Genomic DNA, 15,609 nt, shown 5'->3' on the forward strand with positions numbered 1-15,609 from the left:
GAAGCGTATTTCAGGCTTAGCCCGGGTTTATTTCCCAAACTGAAAATGAGATGCAGTGATTAAAGGAGATAAGATCTGGCTATTCCATTCTCATTGTGGCTTTTAGGCAGCTGTGCAAGATGGTGTGGGTGTAGGGACCTGACCTGGGCAGCACAGGTGCAATGGGACTCAGGCAAATCACTCCTGCCCTCCGAGCCTGCCTCCCCTGGGACACTGGAAATGAAGGTGCTTTGTGAACTGCCAAGGGCAAGTGCAGGGACTGGGCTCCCCAGCTCACTGGATCATGGCCAGCACCAGAGGCATCAGCTTCTGCTTTACGGTGGGGTCTGCAGGTGGAGAGTCCTTGGCCTTCAGGATGACCTCATGGGCCTCCCGGAAGAGATCCTCCCCCACTGCGGCCTCCACACGCTGGTGCCATGCAGCCAGCTTGGGTCGACCTTCGAAGACCTGGCAGCCAGCGCCCACAGGCTGCAGGGAGAAAGGGAACAGGATGGGGGTGGATGGGTAAGGTCAAGGATGGCAGCATCTGCCCGGTTTGGGGGTCCAAGAGCTGCAGAAGGGGCTTCCACACATAAGCCTGGCTCATGGCCAGGTGGTGGCAGCATGAGCAAGACTTCAGCGACTACCCAGGGCCCTCCCTGCCTAGCAGGCCACCCTGTCCACAGCACTCACATGCATCAGCTCTGTGATGGCCACCAAATCAGCCAGCGAGATGTGAGGCCCGGTGAGAAAGGCCTTGTTCTGGAGGAAATTGTCCTCAAGCAACTGCACGGTCACATCCAACTCAGCCAGCGTGGCTGCCAGTATCTCAGGAGATACTGGTTCACCCAGGAAAACAGGGAACATCACCTGGGAGGTGGGGAGCAAAGTAGAAGGTTAGGGGCCAGCCCAGCCTCTGGGGCAGGAAGGCAAGTGTGCCTCCCCCACCCCAGTTTGAGCTGCTTTCTGGTTCCATGCACCTTTCTTCTAAGGCCAGGACAGGTCTGCAGGGAAATTCCCAAAGGACCACCTTTCCCAGAAATATTCCTGGTTCTGTGATCTCTGATGGCTGAGCCTTGGGGGCATCTGATAGGAGGACTCAAACCCCTTTGAGAATGACTCAGAGGGGACCTGAACAATGGGTTTTATACTTTGGAAGTAGGCGGCTAGCCTAGGGACAGTCTATGTTATAACCTCTCTGCCCCTCAATGTAAAGTCAGTACTTCTTACTGTATAAATAATTAGGAGGATGAGCTTGTAAGGTTTCCACTCTGCCACTTACAAAGCATGTGACCTAAAGCAAAATATCCGAACCCTCTGAGCCTCAATTTCCTCATCTATAATATAGGAATATTAGTACATGACTCCTCTTATAAATGGAAAAGTGGGGCCCGGAGAGAGACAGTCAGTTGCCCGGGATGGCACAGCCAAGAAAAGACTAATCCAAGAGTAGAACAGACGTCTTCTGACAACAAGCTATCAGGAACTAAGGAGGAGGGCCAGGAAAGAGTGATGCCCAGGATTCTGGGAGGAAGGTGTTTTAGGGGAAAGCCGTCAACAGCCTCGTGGTTGGCAAAGCTGTCAGGAGATACAGTGGATGGGGAGCAAGGGAAGAATGCTTCATGCTTCGTCTGGCAGAGTTGCTTGGGGGAGCCTGGGATTCGGGTTAACAGGACTAAGATTGCACATGAGTCTTGGCTTCAGTTTCCCCCCCCATACAAGGCAGACAGAATCAGCAGTTGCCCACTGGTGCCCTGGAGGCCAGCCCTGAGCTAAGGACATTCCTTTGGCTACAGAGTTTTTAAAAATAGGGATCAGGGGGTGCCTGGATCCAACTCTTGATTTCAGCTCAGGTCGTATTCTCAGGATCCTGGGATTGAGCCCAACAGGCTGCACACTGGGCATGGAGCCTGCTTAAGATTCTCTCTCTGTCCTTCTAAAAAAAATAATAATAATAAAAATAAAAATATGGATCAGTTGCTGATATTTAAAAATGGGGGCATTTCATATAAGAGTCCAGATTTCCAGCTTCTTTTTCTTTCATTCTTTTTTAAGATTTTATTTATTTATTTGAGAGAGAGAGAGAGAGAGCAAGCACAAGTGGGTGGAAGGGCAGAGGGAGAAGCAGACTCCCCTCTGAGCAGGGAGCCCAACGCAGGGCTCAATCCCGGGACCCTGAGATCATGACCTGAGCCAAAGGCAGACACTTGACATACTGAGCCACCCAGGCGTCCCTCCAGCTTCTTTTTCATGTAAAGGGTGCTGGCCACAGGGTATCCCTGCTCAGTATCTAAGGTTGATGTTGGGGAGAAGGCACTCCTTCAGGGAGGGCACAGTGGGCTCTCAGTCTGCAGAACCTAGCCCTCCTCCCTCATTTTTTATCGACCTTGCCCCTGCAAGAGATTGTCAGCATTTCCCTTCTGTTCTGATTTGATTGATCCAAAATTCTTAGGGTTTTATTTTTTTATTTTTTTAAAGATTTTATTTATTTATTTATTTGACAGAGAGAGACAGCGAGAAAGGGAACACAAGCAAGGGGAGTGGGAGAGGGAGAAGCAGGCTTCCTGCTGAGCAAGGAGCCCGATGCAGGGCTCGATCCCAGGACTCTGGGATCACGACCTGAGCCGAAGGCAGGCGCTTAACAGCTGAGCCACCCAGGCGCCCCAAAATTCTTAGGGTTTTAAAGAGTGGTTTTGTTCCTCTTTAAATATAAAAGATCATAATAGGCTAATAAATACATTCTGATTTACTTATATAATGGATTACTATAGAGTAGTTAAAATGGATAAATTAGATCCACTCATGGCAATACAGAAAACTTCACATTGCAGAGTGATATGAGAGCATTTACATAAAATTTTAAACACTCAAGCAAAACTTTATTTTGCTTATGATGACACCTAAGTGTAATAATGTATAAAATCGTGAGCTGGAAGGACTCCCGCCAGATCCCAGAGCAGAATGGCCTCTCAGGAAGGAGTGAGGGCAACAAAGAGGTCTTTTGAACTTTTGTCCTCTGTTTCTGTTTTATATAAGAAATGACAGGAGACAGAGAAATAAAGCCCATGACCCACAGTCAGCCATACACTTTAAAAAACGAGGAATCCCACTTCTGATTAGGACATCAACGTCACAAAAACCATAGCTCCCATCATAACAATGGTGGGGAGAAAATAAGTCTTATCTTTCTTTAAAGCCATCAAAGAGTTATAGAACTTTTAAAAATAGAAAAGAAAAGAAAGAACAATAAAAGAAAAAGAAAAAAAGCCTAACCCTCTGCTGTCTGATAAGGTAGCCACTAGCCACTAGCTGAAATGGCCAGTCCTAGCTGAAATGTACTGCACATGGAAAATACGCATTGGATTCTGAGGACTTAGTACAAGAAAAGAATGCAAAATAGTGCATTAATGATTTTTCTATTGATAACATGTTACAATAATTTTATTAACTTTTAATTATGATAAGAAACACGTAACATAAAATGTCCCATCTTAACCATTTTTAAGTGTACAGTTCCATGGCACTAAGCACATTCACACTGTTGTACAAGCATCACTGCTGAGATAGTATAGGGAAACAAGAGGGACTTAATTCCTGAACTGGTCTGAGACAGGGTTAAATATTTCCACAGGCTTAGAGACAAATACCTCCTTCTGGGAAAGAGAATGAATGAGAGATAAGAGCCGTGAGGGAGTAATGGTTATCTGGGCAAAATTAGAAGTAACAATTTAAAGCCTGCTTGCACAACTATTTCTATTTTCTAAGAGCCCTAAAAGAATGTCAACCATGAAGAAAAGCATCTTGTGATTGTCTTGTGTCCACTAAAAAGTGACGCCCACAAGATAATGACCGTGGGACTGAAGGATGCTTCCCCATTCCCAGCCCCTCACCCTTTGGAAAAGTGCCTTTATTTTTTTTTTCTTAAGATTTTATTTATTTATTTGACAGAGACAGCCAGCGAGAGAGGGAACACAAGCAGGGGGAGTGGGAGAGGGAGAAGCAGGCTCCTAGCGGAGGAGCCTGATGTGGGGCTCAATCCCAGAACACTGGGATCACGCCCTGAGCTGAAGGCAGACGCTTAACGACTGAGCCACCCAGGCGCCCCAGAAAAGTGCCTTTATAAGCCTCAAACACTACCGGGAGGGTAGCAACACTCCTCTTTCTTGTCAGCTCCCTCTTATACAAGCTATCTCTAATAAACTCCACCTGTTTTCTTTCTCTCAAGTTCAATGTTCATTTCTATGACATTGAGACTCAGGAACCTAGACTCAGGGGTCAGGTAACACCACCATCCATCTCCAGAACTCATTCATCATCCTAAACTGAAACTCTGTCCCCATTAAACAACAACTTCCCATTCCCTCCTCCCCTGACCCCTGGCAGACATCCTCTACTTTTTTGTCTTTATGAACCAAATAGGTATTTCATATAACTGGAATCATACAGGGGCACCTGGCTGGCTCAGATGGAAGAGCATGTGACTCTTTTTTTTTTAAGATTTTATCTATTTGACACAGAGAGAGAAAGAGAGAGCACAAGCAGGGGGAGTGGCAGTCAGAGGGAGGGGAGAAGCAGGCTCCCCCTGCTGAGCAAGGAGCCCGATGTGGGTCTTGATCCCAGGACCTCGGGATCATGACTGAGCCACCCAGGTGCCCCTCTACCTTTTTTTAATCATAATGTCTAGCACACAATAAGACATGCAAAAGAAGAAGAAAATGTGACCCATAATCAGGAGGATACAAAAATGGCCACTAGAAATAGACCCACAGGGGACCAAGGTATGAAAATTAGCTGACGAAGACTTTTAAGTAACTATTATAAATATGTTAAAGAATTTAGAAGAAAAGATGGACCAAATGGGTAAACAGATGGTGAATTTCAGCACAGAAATGGAAACTTAAAAAAGAACCAAATGGAAATTTCTAGAACTGAAAAATACATGTCTCAAATAAAGATTGTATTAGATGGGTTTAATTGCAACGTGGGTACAACGGAAGAAAGAATTAGCAGAGTCAAAGTTAGGTCAATAGAGACTCACCAAATGGAAGAGAATGCAATGGTGCGTTAGCCCCTCTGGGGCAGTGCCCTCAGGGCCTCACCTTATGCCACAGAGCCCGGAGGCAGCTTCTCCGCAGGGTCGTGTGCTGCCATGCCAGGTACTCATCCACACGGGCGCAGGCCTGCACATCCTGGGGGTACCAGTGGTCAGGGACTTTGTACTTGCGCGTCAGGTAGAGCAGGATGGCCACACTGCAGGGGAGGGATGACGTGAGGGTGCAGGAAGGACACTGTGCTACGGGCTTAATCAGAGTCCCTTCTTTAATCTTCCTGACAGTGTGCCAAGGCATTTGCCTCATTTTGCAAAGAAGGAAGCCAGGCTTAGAATAGGGAAGGGACTTGCCCAGGGCACAGAGCCTTTGGTGGCAGGGCTGAGAGTCTTTCTGAGGCTAACACCCACACTCATGCTACCACCAGGCAAAAGCCCACAGCAGAGTATCCTGCCAAGCGTTCAGAGACAGTCTGATCAGGGGGCCAGAGGGCTTCCTGGAGGCGACACCATCAAAGCTGAGGCTTAAAGCTCAGTTCTTTCCACTCTGCATCCATTCTCATCCTCTGGCATCTAGACCAGCCTCAGATGGCCTGATTGCTTAAAAAGGGTTTCCTGTCATCCCTCTGTGCTCCCTAAAGCACGCTGTAGGATACACTGGGGCTGCTGCAGGATCATGGAACAGCAGAACAGACCAGGCCCCTGGAGCTCTCCTCCTGCCCTAGGTTATGAAGGCTGCCATGGTGTTCGGACAGGAATGGACCTGGAAGGGCCCTGAGGATGCATGAATTTGGGGCCATAGGAAGGCCTTCAGGAACTTGGGGTACCCCAAGAGTTGCACACCCCAGCCAGCAAGGGCAGAAAACCTGAGTTTCGTATTGGGAATCCTGTATTCATGCCCGGACTTAACAACTCCCTTGTCTGTACAGGATACCCTGGAGCTCCTTTTCCTCCCAGCTAATTGTTCAAACCACCTCTGGGGAGGGCTGCAGGTCCATGGCAGTCACAAACCTCCTGACGGTGAGAAAAGACACAGGAAAATGCAGAAACCGTATGATGTCCCTAGCAGGCACTGCGGCTGCTAAACACCGGGTGACACAGGGACCCAGGACAGTAGAGATCAGCAAAAAGAAAAAGATGACACTGGCATAATGTCGGGAATTCTTGGGGGGATGCATCCATCTCACGATTCCAGAGATAAGTTCTAAAGCTTCGAGTTCTCCTTCCTATGGGAGGGGTGATGTAGGTGACAAAGGGGAAAGAACTGGGAAAAGCTCTGACCTTCCCTAAAGAGGTTTCCACTTCTTGGGACCTGTTGTGATGTAGAACAGCGGCGCATCGTGAGGTCCTCCCATGGGCGACGCCCACCCAGCGAGGCTGCTGCCCAGACTTGAGCCGCTGGGTAGCCCAGATGCCCATGGGCCACCTCGAGCCAGAGCGCTGGCCCTGCCCTGCCCTGCACCCCTGCCCTCGGCTACTCTCACCAACAACCACAGGATGGGTACAGAAGGAAAACAGAGGCTTACTCGTCCAAGCATCCTTGTGAACTGGACCAGCGGGCCGGCAGGGATCCGGGTTCCAGCCCTGACTCCCTAGGGGATGTTGGGCTAAGGGCCCTTCACCTCTGAGGAGTTTAGTTTTTTGTCTCTAAAATAGAGGGCTAGGGGGCACCTGGGCGGCTCAGTCGGTTAAGCAGCCGACTCTTGGTTTCGGCTCAGGTCATGATCTCAGAGTCCTGGGATCTAGTCCCATGTAGGGCTCTGAGCTCAGTGGGGAGTCTGCTTGTGGATTCTCTCTCCCTCTCCCTGTGCCCCTCACTCTGCTCGCACTCTCTCTCTCTCTCTCTTTAACATAAATACATAAATAAAATAAAATAGAGGGTTAGGACAAGACGGTTCCAGCGAGTTCTGGTAGCAGCCCCAGGGCCCCAGTTACCTCTCAGCCAAGGTGAAGTCTCCATCCTTCAAAGCAGGCACCTTCTTCAGGGGGTTCACCTGGGCGAAGGCATCACTGAGGTGCTGGCCTGCAGAGAACCCATCATGAAGGGCGAGGGAGCAAACACTGAGCGCTGCATGGCCTGTGCCCACTCGCTACCATGCCAGGGCCCCAATTTCATGCCTCTTCTCCAGCCCCCCGGTGCTCTCCTGCATGGCAAAGGCTAGTGAGGGCCGCTTTGGGAGGAGCGGGACGCTGCTCTGCCCGATTGTAAAATGGACCGCGACAGCCCATGCCAAGTCCCATTGGGCACAAGCTCCACCCACAGCCCAAGGTGCACGATATGATGCTTCAGCCAGGCCTTCGCACACACCCCACCCACCACCTTTGCACCATCCCCAGCCTCACAGGTTCACATTCAGGGTGCCCCAGGCTCCCAGAGCTGGGTGGCTGGTCACCCGAACGGAGCTCTGATTTCTTACAGTGCCCCTTTCCCCGTGGACTCTAGGTAAGGTCACCAAACACAGAGAAGTGGCTTTTTTCTGTTATCTACTTACTTGCAAACAACTTCTACCAGCTCCTCTGTGTCCCCTTGTTCACCCTGCCCTGGCCACCGGCACACAGGGCTGGCCCTGCCTTTAGGCTCTGCTGGGGCTCGAACCGTCACATTTTTGTCCCACCTATGGCAGCTTCGTGTCCCCTGGGACCCTGGCCTCTGCTTGAGTTTGTGGGGGTGGCTTCACTCCTGCAGATGGTTTTGAAGAGCATTTAAGTTTATCGCCACCCTGCTCAACAGCCTTCAGTGGCTCCCCATTACCCCAGGATCAGGTGGAAGCTCCTCGAAGCCATACACGATTGCCTTAACACTTGAGCTTCAAACACACGCATCCCATAAACACATCCTCCTTTTCCCTCCCTTCAGACTATGCCTTCACCAGACGCAGAGGCCCTGCTCTCCTAGTGAAACACACTGCTCTGCTCTCTTTATTTAACAGCCTGGCTGGGATGTTCCTTTGTCCCCATGCCCTCTCCCCTGTACTCTGCAGAGGTACCCGTGGGAAATCCCCCCAGAAGTCTGGGAGAAGAGGACGATTCAGGCAGAGGGACAGGCCAGTACAAAGGCAGAGGCAGGCAAGGGCCCAACGGTGGTGAAGTGATGGAGGGGTGGCAGGGGGAGGCTCAGCCAGGTAGAGTTACCCTACTTGCCCACTGGGCAATACCTCAGTTCTGCTTTCCTCTTACCCCCTAACTGCCAGCTGTGTCCTTGGAGCCTTGGGAGCGTGCCAGAGAAACAAACCCTCCAGCTCAGAGTGCAGGGCTCACCAAGCTCGGGCAGCCTCCCCTGCAGTCCCCCTCGGGCTCCCAGCATACCCTCTGGGAGTATGTACCCAGTGAGAAGGCGGAGTACAAGGTAAAGCAGGAGAAGGCGACAGAGAAGAAGGAGGGACAGAGGGGGACCCCCCCAATGCAGACCTGGCCAATGCATAGCGCAGGGCTGGAAAGTCGGGACCCTAGTGACTGCTGTGGCCAAGTTTCAGCAGTTGGGGGCCACAAAGGAGGGCCTCCGCCCTGCCCCTGTCTCTGTGCTCATCCCGTAACCCCCCACCTCCTGCCCCCATCTCTTTTCTGGAGGTCCTGTCTCCCTATGTCCAGGTGCACCCTGATTTTGTTCTCTAGGTCTCTTTTTTCTCAAGCTCCCCACCCCTTCATTCGGCCTCCGCCGAGCCCCATCGTCTATCCCTCGGGACCGAGCAGATTTTGGGGGATTGCCCGACTCTCGGATCTCCGCGGTGGCTCACCTTTTTCAGCAATGGCCCCAAGAAGGGGTCGGCGCCAGGCGTCCTCTTAAGCAGTATTTGGCCTCCCCGTCCGTCCCCCCCCCCCCGCCCCCCGATCTCTTGGTTCCCAAACCCAAGCCTGGGCCCACCTTTCAGCAGGTTCACCGGGCGCAGCTCGAAGGGAATGCGGTTCTTCTTGGCAAAGATGTAGACGGCACGGCAGGGCTGGGACAGCAGGTCCAGGTAAAGCTCCAGGCCCATGGCACAGGCGGGAAGACCGGACTCCCGACACCGGGGACTCCGCAAACCCGAGCGCAGCCAGGAACGCCCTCGGTCCTGGGGCCACGCCCCACCAGCCTCCGCTCCGCATTGGGTGGCTCCCGGCACCCCGGCACTTTGGTCCAATCGCTGGAGCGGCCAGGGGTGTGTCTGAGGGGCTGGGACCCAGAGCGCAGGGCCCAGAAGGCGGGGTGGTGACACTATGGTCGCCCCTCCAAGGGTCCCGCCGAGGGTCCCCAGTCCCTTGTGACTATCTTATTTCACTTACCACGGTGTCTTCAAGGTTCATCCACGCTGTCAGAATTTCCTGTCATCTCCATTTTAGAGATGTCGAGATTGAGAAAAGGGGTGATTATGGACCCAGAAAGTCTGGCTCCAGAGTCCCTGTTCCTAAGAACACTCCAGAGATCCTGATGCCCGCAAGCGGCACAGCCTCAGGGCTGTGTGTAGCATTTTGTGGTTCGCTCAGATTGCACTCCCTGTGATTTGGCGGCCTCCGTCTTCCTGCTCCTGCCAGCACAATGCACCACATTCCCTGAATGCATTTCTTCCAGGCTCTGGGCCTCAGTTTCTCCATCTTTAAAATGATGGGGAGAGACCCACCAATCCCGCTTCTGGGCATATAGCCAAAGGAAATGCAAACCGGATATGAAAGAGATAGTTGCACCCCCACATCGACTGCAGCATTATTCACAATAGCCAGGACATGGAAACAAGTAGGTGTGCGTCAAGGGATGAACAGATGAAGAACACGTGGCGTATACACAGTGGGATACTATGCAGCCAAGAGAAAGAAGGAAATCCTGCCACTTGTGACAACCTGAATGGACCTTGAGGGCACTATGCTGAGTGAGATAAGTCAAAGAAAGAAAGACAAATACGGTGTGATCACACTTATTTGTGAAATCTAAAAAAAGCCAAACTCATAGAGGCAAAGCAGAATGGCGGTTACCAGGGGCTGGGCGGTGGGGAAACTGGAAAACTGTGTAAGGGTACGAACTTGCAGCTAGGAGTTAAATAAGTTGTGGAGAGTTATCACGACATAATGATTATTAGTCAACGACATTAGTTGTCAACAATATAGACAACAACTGTATTACAATTTCCAAGTTGCTAAGAGACTAGATCTTATTCTCCTTACAAAAAAAGAAATGATAATGAGGTGACATAATAGAGTGTTAGCTCATATTACAATATATAAATGTATCAAATCAATTATATCTCAGTAATAAATAGATAGGTAGACAGATAGTTAGATAAAAATAATGGGGAGGCTAGAGCCCTACAGGGCCCTTACAGGTCATCACCCCCTGGACTCACCTACTGAGCCTCAGTCTCAGGCCTGTTCCTTATCGCCCCAGAATCCCCCAGAGCATGCCACCTGGCCGGTCATTTCCTAACACAAGTCCAACTGAAAATGCATCCACAAGAACATAACATTTTCCACACAGTAAGAAAGCTCTTTGCAAAGAAAGTAAATGTTGGTAATAATGGTTTTCAACTGAAAAAAAATTTTAAGGAGGGATGAGAACTTCAGATTTCAGATGTTGAAGTATGAAAAGGAGGCTAGACACTCAGAGGAGGCAAGGTGATTGATCCCCGCTTCCAGCTGACCCCAGTCAGCACCCCAGGAGGAGCTGGACAGGATCCTGTCTAGGATTCAGCCTCAATCTTGAAGGCTCAAAACCTTCCATGTTTCTTAGGATCTGACTCACATAACCCAACTCACAAGAGACTGATGGATTTACTGTTTTATAGAAAAAGAGATGAAGGCCCGTTAGACAGAATGCTCCCAACCAATGCTCAGAGCACTCTCGAAGTGCAGTCTCCCAGCGAGCCTGGGAGACAGAGTGAGAACAAAACAAGCCAGGCCCCCTGCAAGGCATCTTCCAACTGAAAGCTTTGGAGAGTCAGAAAGACCATCTGTATTCATTAATTATTGTTACATAACAAGTTACCACGAACTTAATGGCTTAAAACAACACACATTTAGTATCTTATACTTTTTGCGGATCATGGGTATGGGCATGGGTTCACTGGATCCTCAGCAAGGCTGCATGCAATCCAAGGGTCAGCCAGAACTGGGTCCTCAGCTAAGGCTCAAATGGGGAAGGATCCACTTCCAAGTTCACTCAGGTTTTTGGCCAAATTCATTTCCTTGCCGTGGTAGGACTGAGGGCCCTGGCTTCTTGCTGGCCACTCTCAGCTCCTTGCCACAGGGACGTCCTAACATAGTTGCTTACTTCTTCAAAGCCAGCAGGCGAGACAGAGTCTCTAAAACCAGTCTGCTAGAGGCGCCTGGGTAGCGCAGTCGTTAAAGCGGCTGCCTTCGGCTCAGGGCGTGATCCTGGCGTTCTGTGATCCTGGCGTTCTGTGATCCTGGCGTTCCGGGATCGAGTCCCACATCAGGCTCCTCCGCTGGGAGACTGCTTCTTCCTCTCTCACTCCCCCTGCTTGTGTTCCCTCTCTAGCTGGCTGTCTCTCTGTCACATAAATAAATAAAATCTTTAAAAAAAAATAAAAAATAAAACCAGTCTGCTAGCAAGATGGAGTCTCGTATAACAAAACATAATCTCAGAAGTGACATTCCATCACCTTTGTCACATTCTGTGGCTTAGAAGCAAGTCATGGACCCTGGACACAGTTGAGGGGAAGGGATTATATAAAGATGTGAATACCACATAAGGTCATTGGGAGTTCAGTTGTTTTTTTTTTTTTAAGATTGTATTTATTTGACGGGGAAAGTGAGAGAGCACAAGTAAGGGGAGCAGTAGAAGGAGAGGGAGAAACAGGCTCCCCGCTGAGTAGGGAGATTGATGTGGGGCTCGATCCCATGACCCTGGGATCATGACCTGAGCTGAAGGCAGACACTTAACCAACTGAGCCACCCAGGCACCCCGGGGAGTCAGTTTGGAGTCTGTCCACCAGACCTTCCAAGGCTTCATAAGTGTGCAACCTGTGCAACCACCCAGCCCCCTGCATTTAGATGGGCCCCACAGTGGCTTTACTGCTTTGCTATTGTCCTCTTCAAGTTCTTAATAATCTTTGACCAAGGGGCTCCCCACTTTCATTTGTAGTCAGTCCTGTCCAAGGGGTCCAAAGAGCTCAGAAAGCCAGACAGGGCACTGCTCCGGGCAGTGACAGGAGGACCTGACTAGAAGCTACTCTGCAGTCCCTCTCCTAGGGCCAGCCCTTCCCCAGTGGCATCTCACCCTCTTGACACTTAAACTGCTACCATCTTTGGCAAGGACATAGGTGCATTTAAACATCTTCAATGGGAAAAGATGTTTAAAAAAAACATTTTTTTCCCATTGGGGAGTTCATGTGACCTCGGTACTTGCTACTCGCATTGTGGTCCTTAGGGCGGCAGCAGCAGCAGCCTTGACCATGAGCTTGTTAGAAATTGTTGACCTTCAAAATAGAAGTTATTTTACTAGCAAAAATAAGTTAATTCAGGAATAGCAGAGAATTGCAATTCAGAACATGCCAGCCTGGGCAAAAACTACAGACAAATCCCACCAATGATAGGGAAGAACAGTATTTTATTAAGAAGGAAGAAGTTGGGAGGGGTTGTTTTGAACGAAAGTCCATTGGAGAAAAACAAGAATTCAGGGTGGTAAGGGTTTCTCATTGGCTGTGTTACTGGGGTAATGGATTTCTTTTTTTTTTTTTTTTTTTTTATTTGAGAGAGACAGAGATAGCGAGAGCGCAAGCAGGGAGGAGAGGGAGAAGCAGGCTCCCCACTGAGCAGGGTGCCCGACGAAGATGCGGGCTCAATCCCAGGACCCCAGGGTCATGACCTGAGCCAAAGGCAGACGCCTAACTGATCCAGCCAGGCACCCCTGGGTAATGGATTTCTTGTAGGAGAAGCGCTGGACATCTTTTCCTGTTGGGGTTTGTAACTGAAAAGTCTTCCTGTAATTGACATCAAGTGCTATGGCATGAAAGGTCTCCCTTCTAGCCTCTAGACTCCATTTTAGTGAGGTTAGGAAACAGATATAGATAGATATTCCATTATAGATATATAGATATTCCATTATGGATAAATATAGTGTTATTGAAATATGTATACACAAATACATACAGACAGACAGACACACACACACACAGATTATTATTCAGCCTTAAAAAGAAGGTAATCTTGGGGTGCCTGGCTGGCTCAGTCAGTAGAACATGCAACTCTCGATCTTAGGATTGTAAATTCGAGTCCCACGTTGGTGTAGAGATTACTTAAAATAAAATAAAATCTTAAAAAAAAAAAAAAGGTCAGGCGCGTGGGTGGCTTAATCATTAAGCGTCTGCCTTCGGCTCAGGTCATGATCCCAGGGTCCTGGGATCAAGCCCTGCCTCGGGCTCCCTGCTTAGCGGGAAACCTGCTTCTCCCTCTCCCACTCTCCCTACTTGTGTTCCCTCTCTCACTGTGTCTCCCTCTGTCAAATAAACTTAAAAATCTTTAAAAAAAAAAAAAAAAGGTCATCTTGTCATTTGAAACAACAGGGATGAACCTGGAGGTCATTATGCTAAGTGAAATAAACCAGACACAGATAGATGAATACTGCATAATCTCACTCGTGTGTGGAATCCAAAAAAAAAAAAAAAGGAACGCTCAGAAGCAGAGACTAGATGGTTACCAGGGGATGGGGGAATCGGGAGCTATTGATCAAAGGGTACAAAGTTTCAGATATGCAAGACGAATGGGTTAAGAGATCTAATGTACAGCATGGCAACTACAGTGAACAATACTGTATGGTACACTTGACATTTGCTAACAGAATACTTCCTCTTTGTTCTCAACAACAATGACAAAATGGTTACTATGTGAGATGGTGGGTATGTTACTTAGCTAGATCGTGGTAATCATTCCACAATGTACGTGTGTATCGAAACATCACATGGTACACTTAAAATACATACAATTTTTATTTGTCAATTATTCCTCAATAAAGCTAGGAAAACAAGTAAAGAAAGCCAGGAGTGGGGCAGAGTTGCACTGTCACCATGCGATCAGATAGTTTTGATTCCCATGTAGATCTTCGAGGGAGGGTACTTGGTCTGGTCTGTCCCTCTGGTGACCCTGAACATTCTTTCATGTTCCTGCTGGGGGTGGGGGCAACTTTCAGTCTTTCACCGCAAAGTATGGTGTTAGCTGTGAGGTTTTCGTAGATGCCCTTTATCAAATTGAGGAAGTTCCCCTTCTATTCTTTTTTGTTGAGTAATTCTATCCTGAAAGGGTGTTGGATTTCATCAAGTGCTTTTTCTGCATCTATTAAGATAATCATGGGATTTTTGTTCTTTATTCTATTAGCATTGTGTGTTATATTGATTGATTTTCTTATGTTGAACCACTCTGGCGTTCCTGGTCATGATATGTAGTCCTTTTAATATGCTGTGGATGTGATTTGCTGGTATTTTGTTGAGAATTTTTGCACGTGCATTTTTTTTTTAAAGATTTTATTTATTTGACAGAGATAGAGACAGCCAGCGAGAGAGGGAACACAAGCAGGGGGAGTGGGAGAGGAAGAAGCAGGCTCCCAGCGGAGGAGCCCGATGTGGGACTCGATCCCAGAACGCCGGGATCACGCCCTGAGCCGAAGGCAGACGCTTTAACGACTGCGCTACCCAGGCGCCCCTGCACGTGCATTTTTAAGGGGTGTTGCCATGTAATTTTATTTTCTTGTGCTCTTTTTTCTTGGCTTTGATCTCAGGGTCACACTGGCTTCCTAGTGTAATAGCACTCCAACCAGTCTTCAAGCTTATGCACTCCTTGTTTGCTGACCTAAGTCCCTTGGTCTGTAGCAGAACTTTCCTTGAGACTTGCAGACCACTGGCCATGAGGAGTGAAGGACCAAACTATCCCAAATATAATGCCTGACCACATTCAAAAACAGCTGCCAGTGATGCCAGCAAGTCTGTTCAGGGTCATGTCCACATAGGACTAGCCACCTGGGCACCTGCCTCTCCTCCATGTAATTCCACTTCCTCTTCCCTTGCCTTCCCATTTAAAACCCTCTGGCTTCACCTGGATGGGGAAGATGATCTTTGAGATGTTTGTCCACCATCTTCTCAGGTTTCTGGCTTCCTGAATAAAGCAAACTCTCCTTTCCCAACATCACTTGTCTCTCAAGTATTGATTTTCCTTTTTCTTTTTTCTTTCTTTCTTTTTTTTTTTTTTTTAATTATTATTTTCAAGCTGCCAGAAGCAAAACCTGAGTTTGGAATGGTTCTCCGCACAGGTAACAATAGAATCAGATGGGAAATGTTTCCTCTTTTTTTTTTTTTTTTTTGGAAGAGGTTATGAAGGCTTAGTGTTAGTTTTTGTTTTTTTTTTTAAGATTTTTTTTTTTATTTATTTGAGAGCATGAGAGAGCATGAGGAGGGAGAGGGGCAAACAAAGGGAGCATGGGGGGTGGGGGCAGAGGGAGGGAGCATGGCGGGGAGGGGCTCCCTGTGGGTTCGATCCCAGGACCCTGGGATCATGACCTGAGCCGAAGGCAGACCGTAACTGACTGAGCCACCCAAGCACCCCTGTGTTTTTGTTTTCATGTGTTAGAGGTATTTTCTAACTTCTCTGTGACTGTTTAAGAATATACT

The 15,609-nt window shown here is 48.7% G+C and overlaps 1 protein-coding gene across 1 annotated transcript; it reads right to left on the reverse strand.

The window, feature by feature from the left end:
• Positions 1-9,075, reverse strand: LOC103669209 (glutathione S-transferase theta-1). Its single transcript, XM_008697531.2, has 5 exons — positions 8,889-9,075; positions 6,962-7,049; positions 5,079-5,229; positions 673-849; positions 1-468 (listed from the first exon to the last, which is right to left on the reverse strand). The coding sequence occupies exons 1-5, from the start codon at positions 8,998-9,000 to the stop codon at positions 274-276; spliced, it is 723 nt and encodes a 240-aa protein (XP_008695753.1). The 5' UTR covers positions 9,001-9,075; the 3' UTR covers positions 1-273.
• Between the last annotated feature and the right edge of the window lie 6,534 nt (positions 9,076-15,609).

This window comes from Ursus maritimus, unplaced genomic scaffold (genome assembly GCF_017311325.1).
Source record: "Ursus maritimus isolate PB19 unplaced genomic scaffold, ASM1731132v1 scaffold_33, whole genome shotgun sequence".
Taxonomy (NCBI): Eukaryota; Metazoa; Chordata; class Mammalia; order Carnivora; family Ursidae; genus Ursus; species Ursus maritimus.

What these genes read in the sequence shown, in the direction of transcription:
- LOC103669209 (XM_008697531.2), bottom strand. Translation starts at nt 9,000, where the DNA reads ATGGGCCTGGAGCTTTACCTGGACCTGCTGTCCCAGCCCTGCCGTGCC. An exon ending in TCCGGGCTCTGTGGCATAAG is followed by an intron (nt 850 to 5,078) that starts GTGAGGCCCTGA and finishes CCCACCTCCCAG; the next exon opens with GTGATGTTCCCTGTTTTCCT. An exon ending in CCATCACAGAGCTGATGCAT is followed by an intron (nt 469 to 672) that starts GTGAGTGCTGTG and finishes TTCTCCCTGCAG; the next exon opens with CCTGTGGGCGCTGGCTGCCA.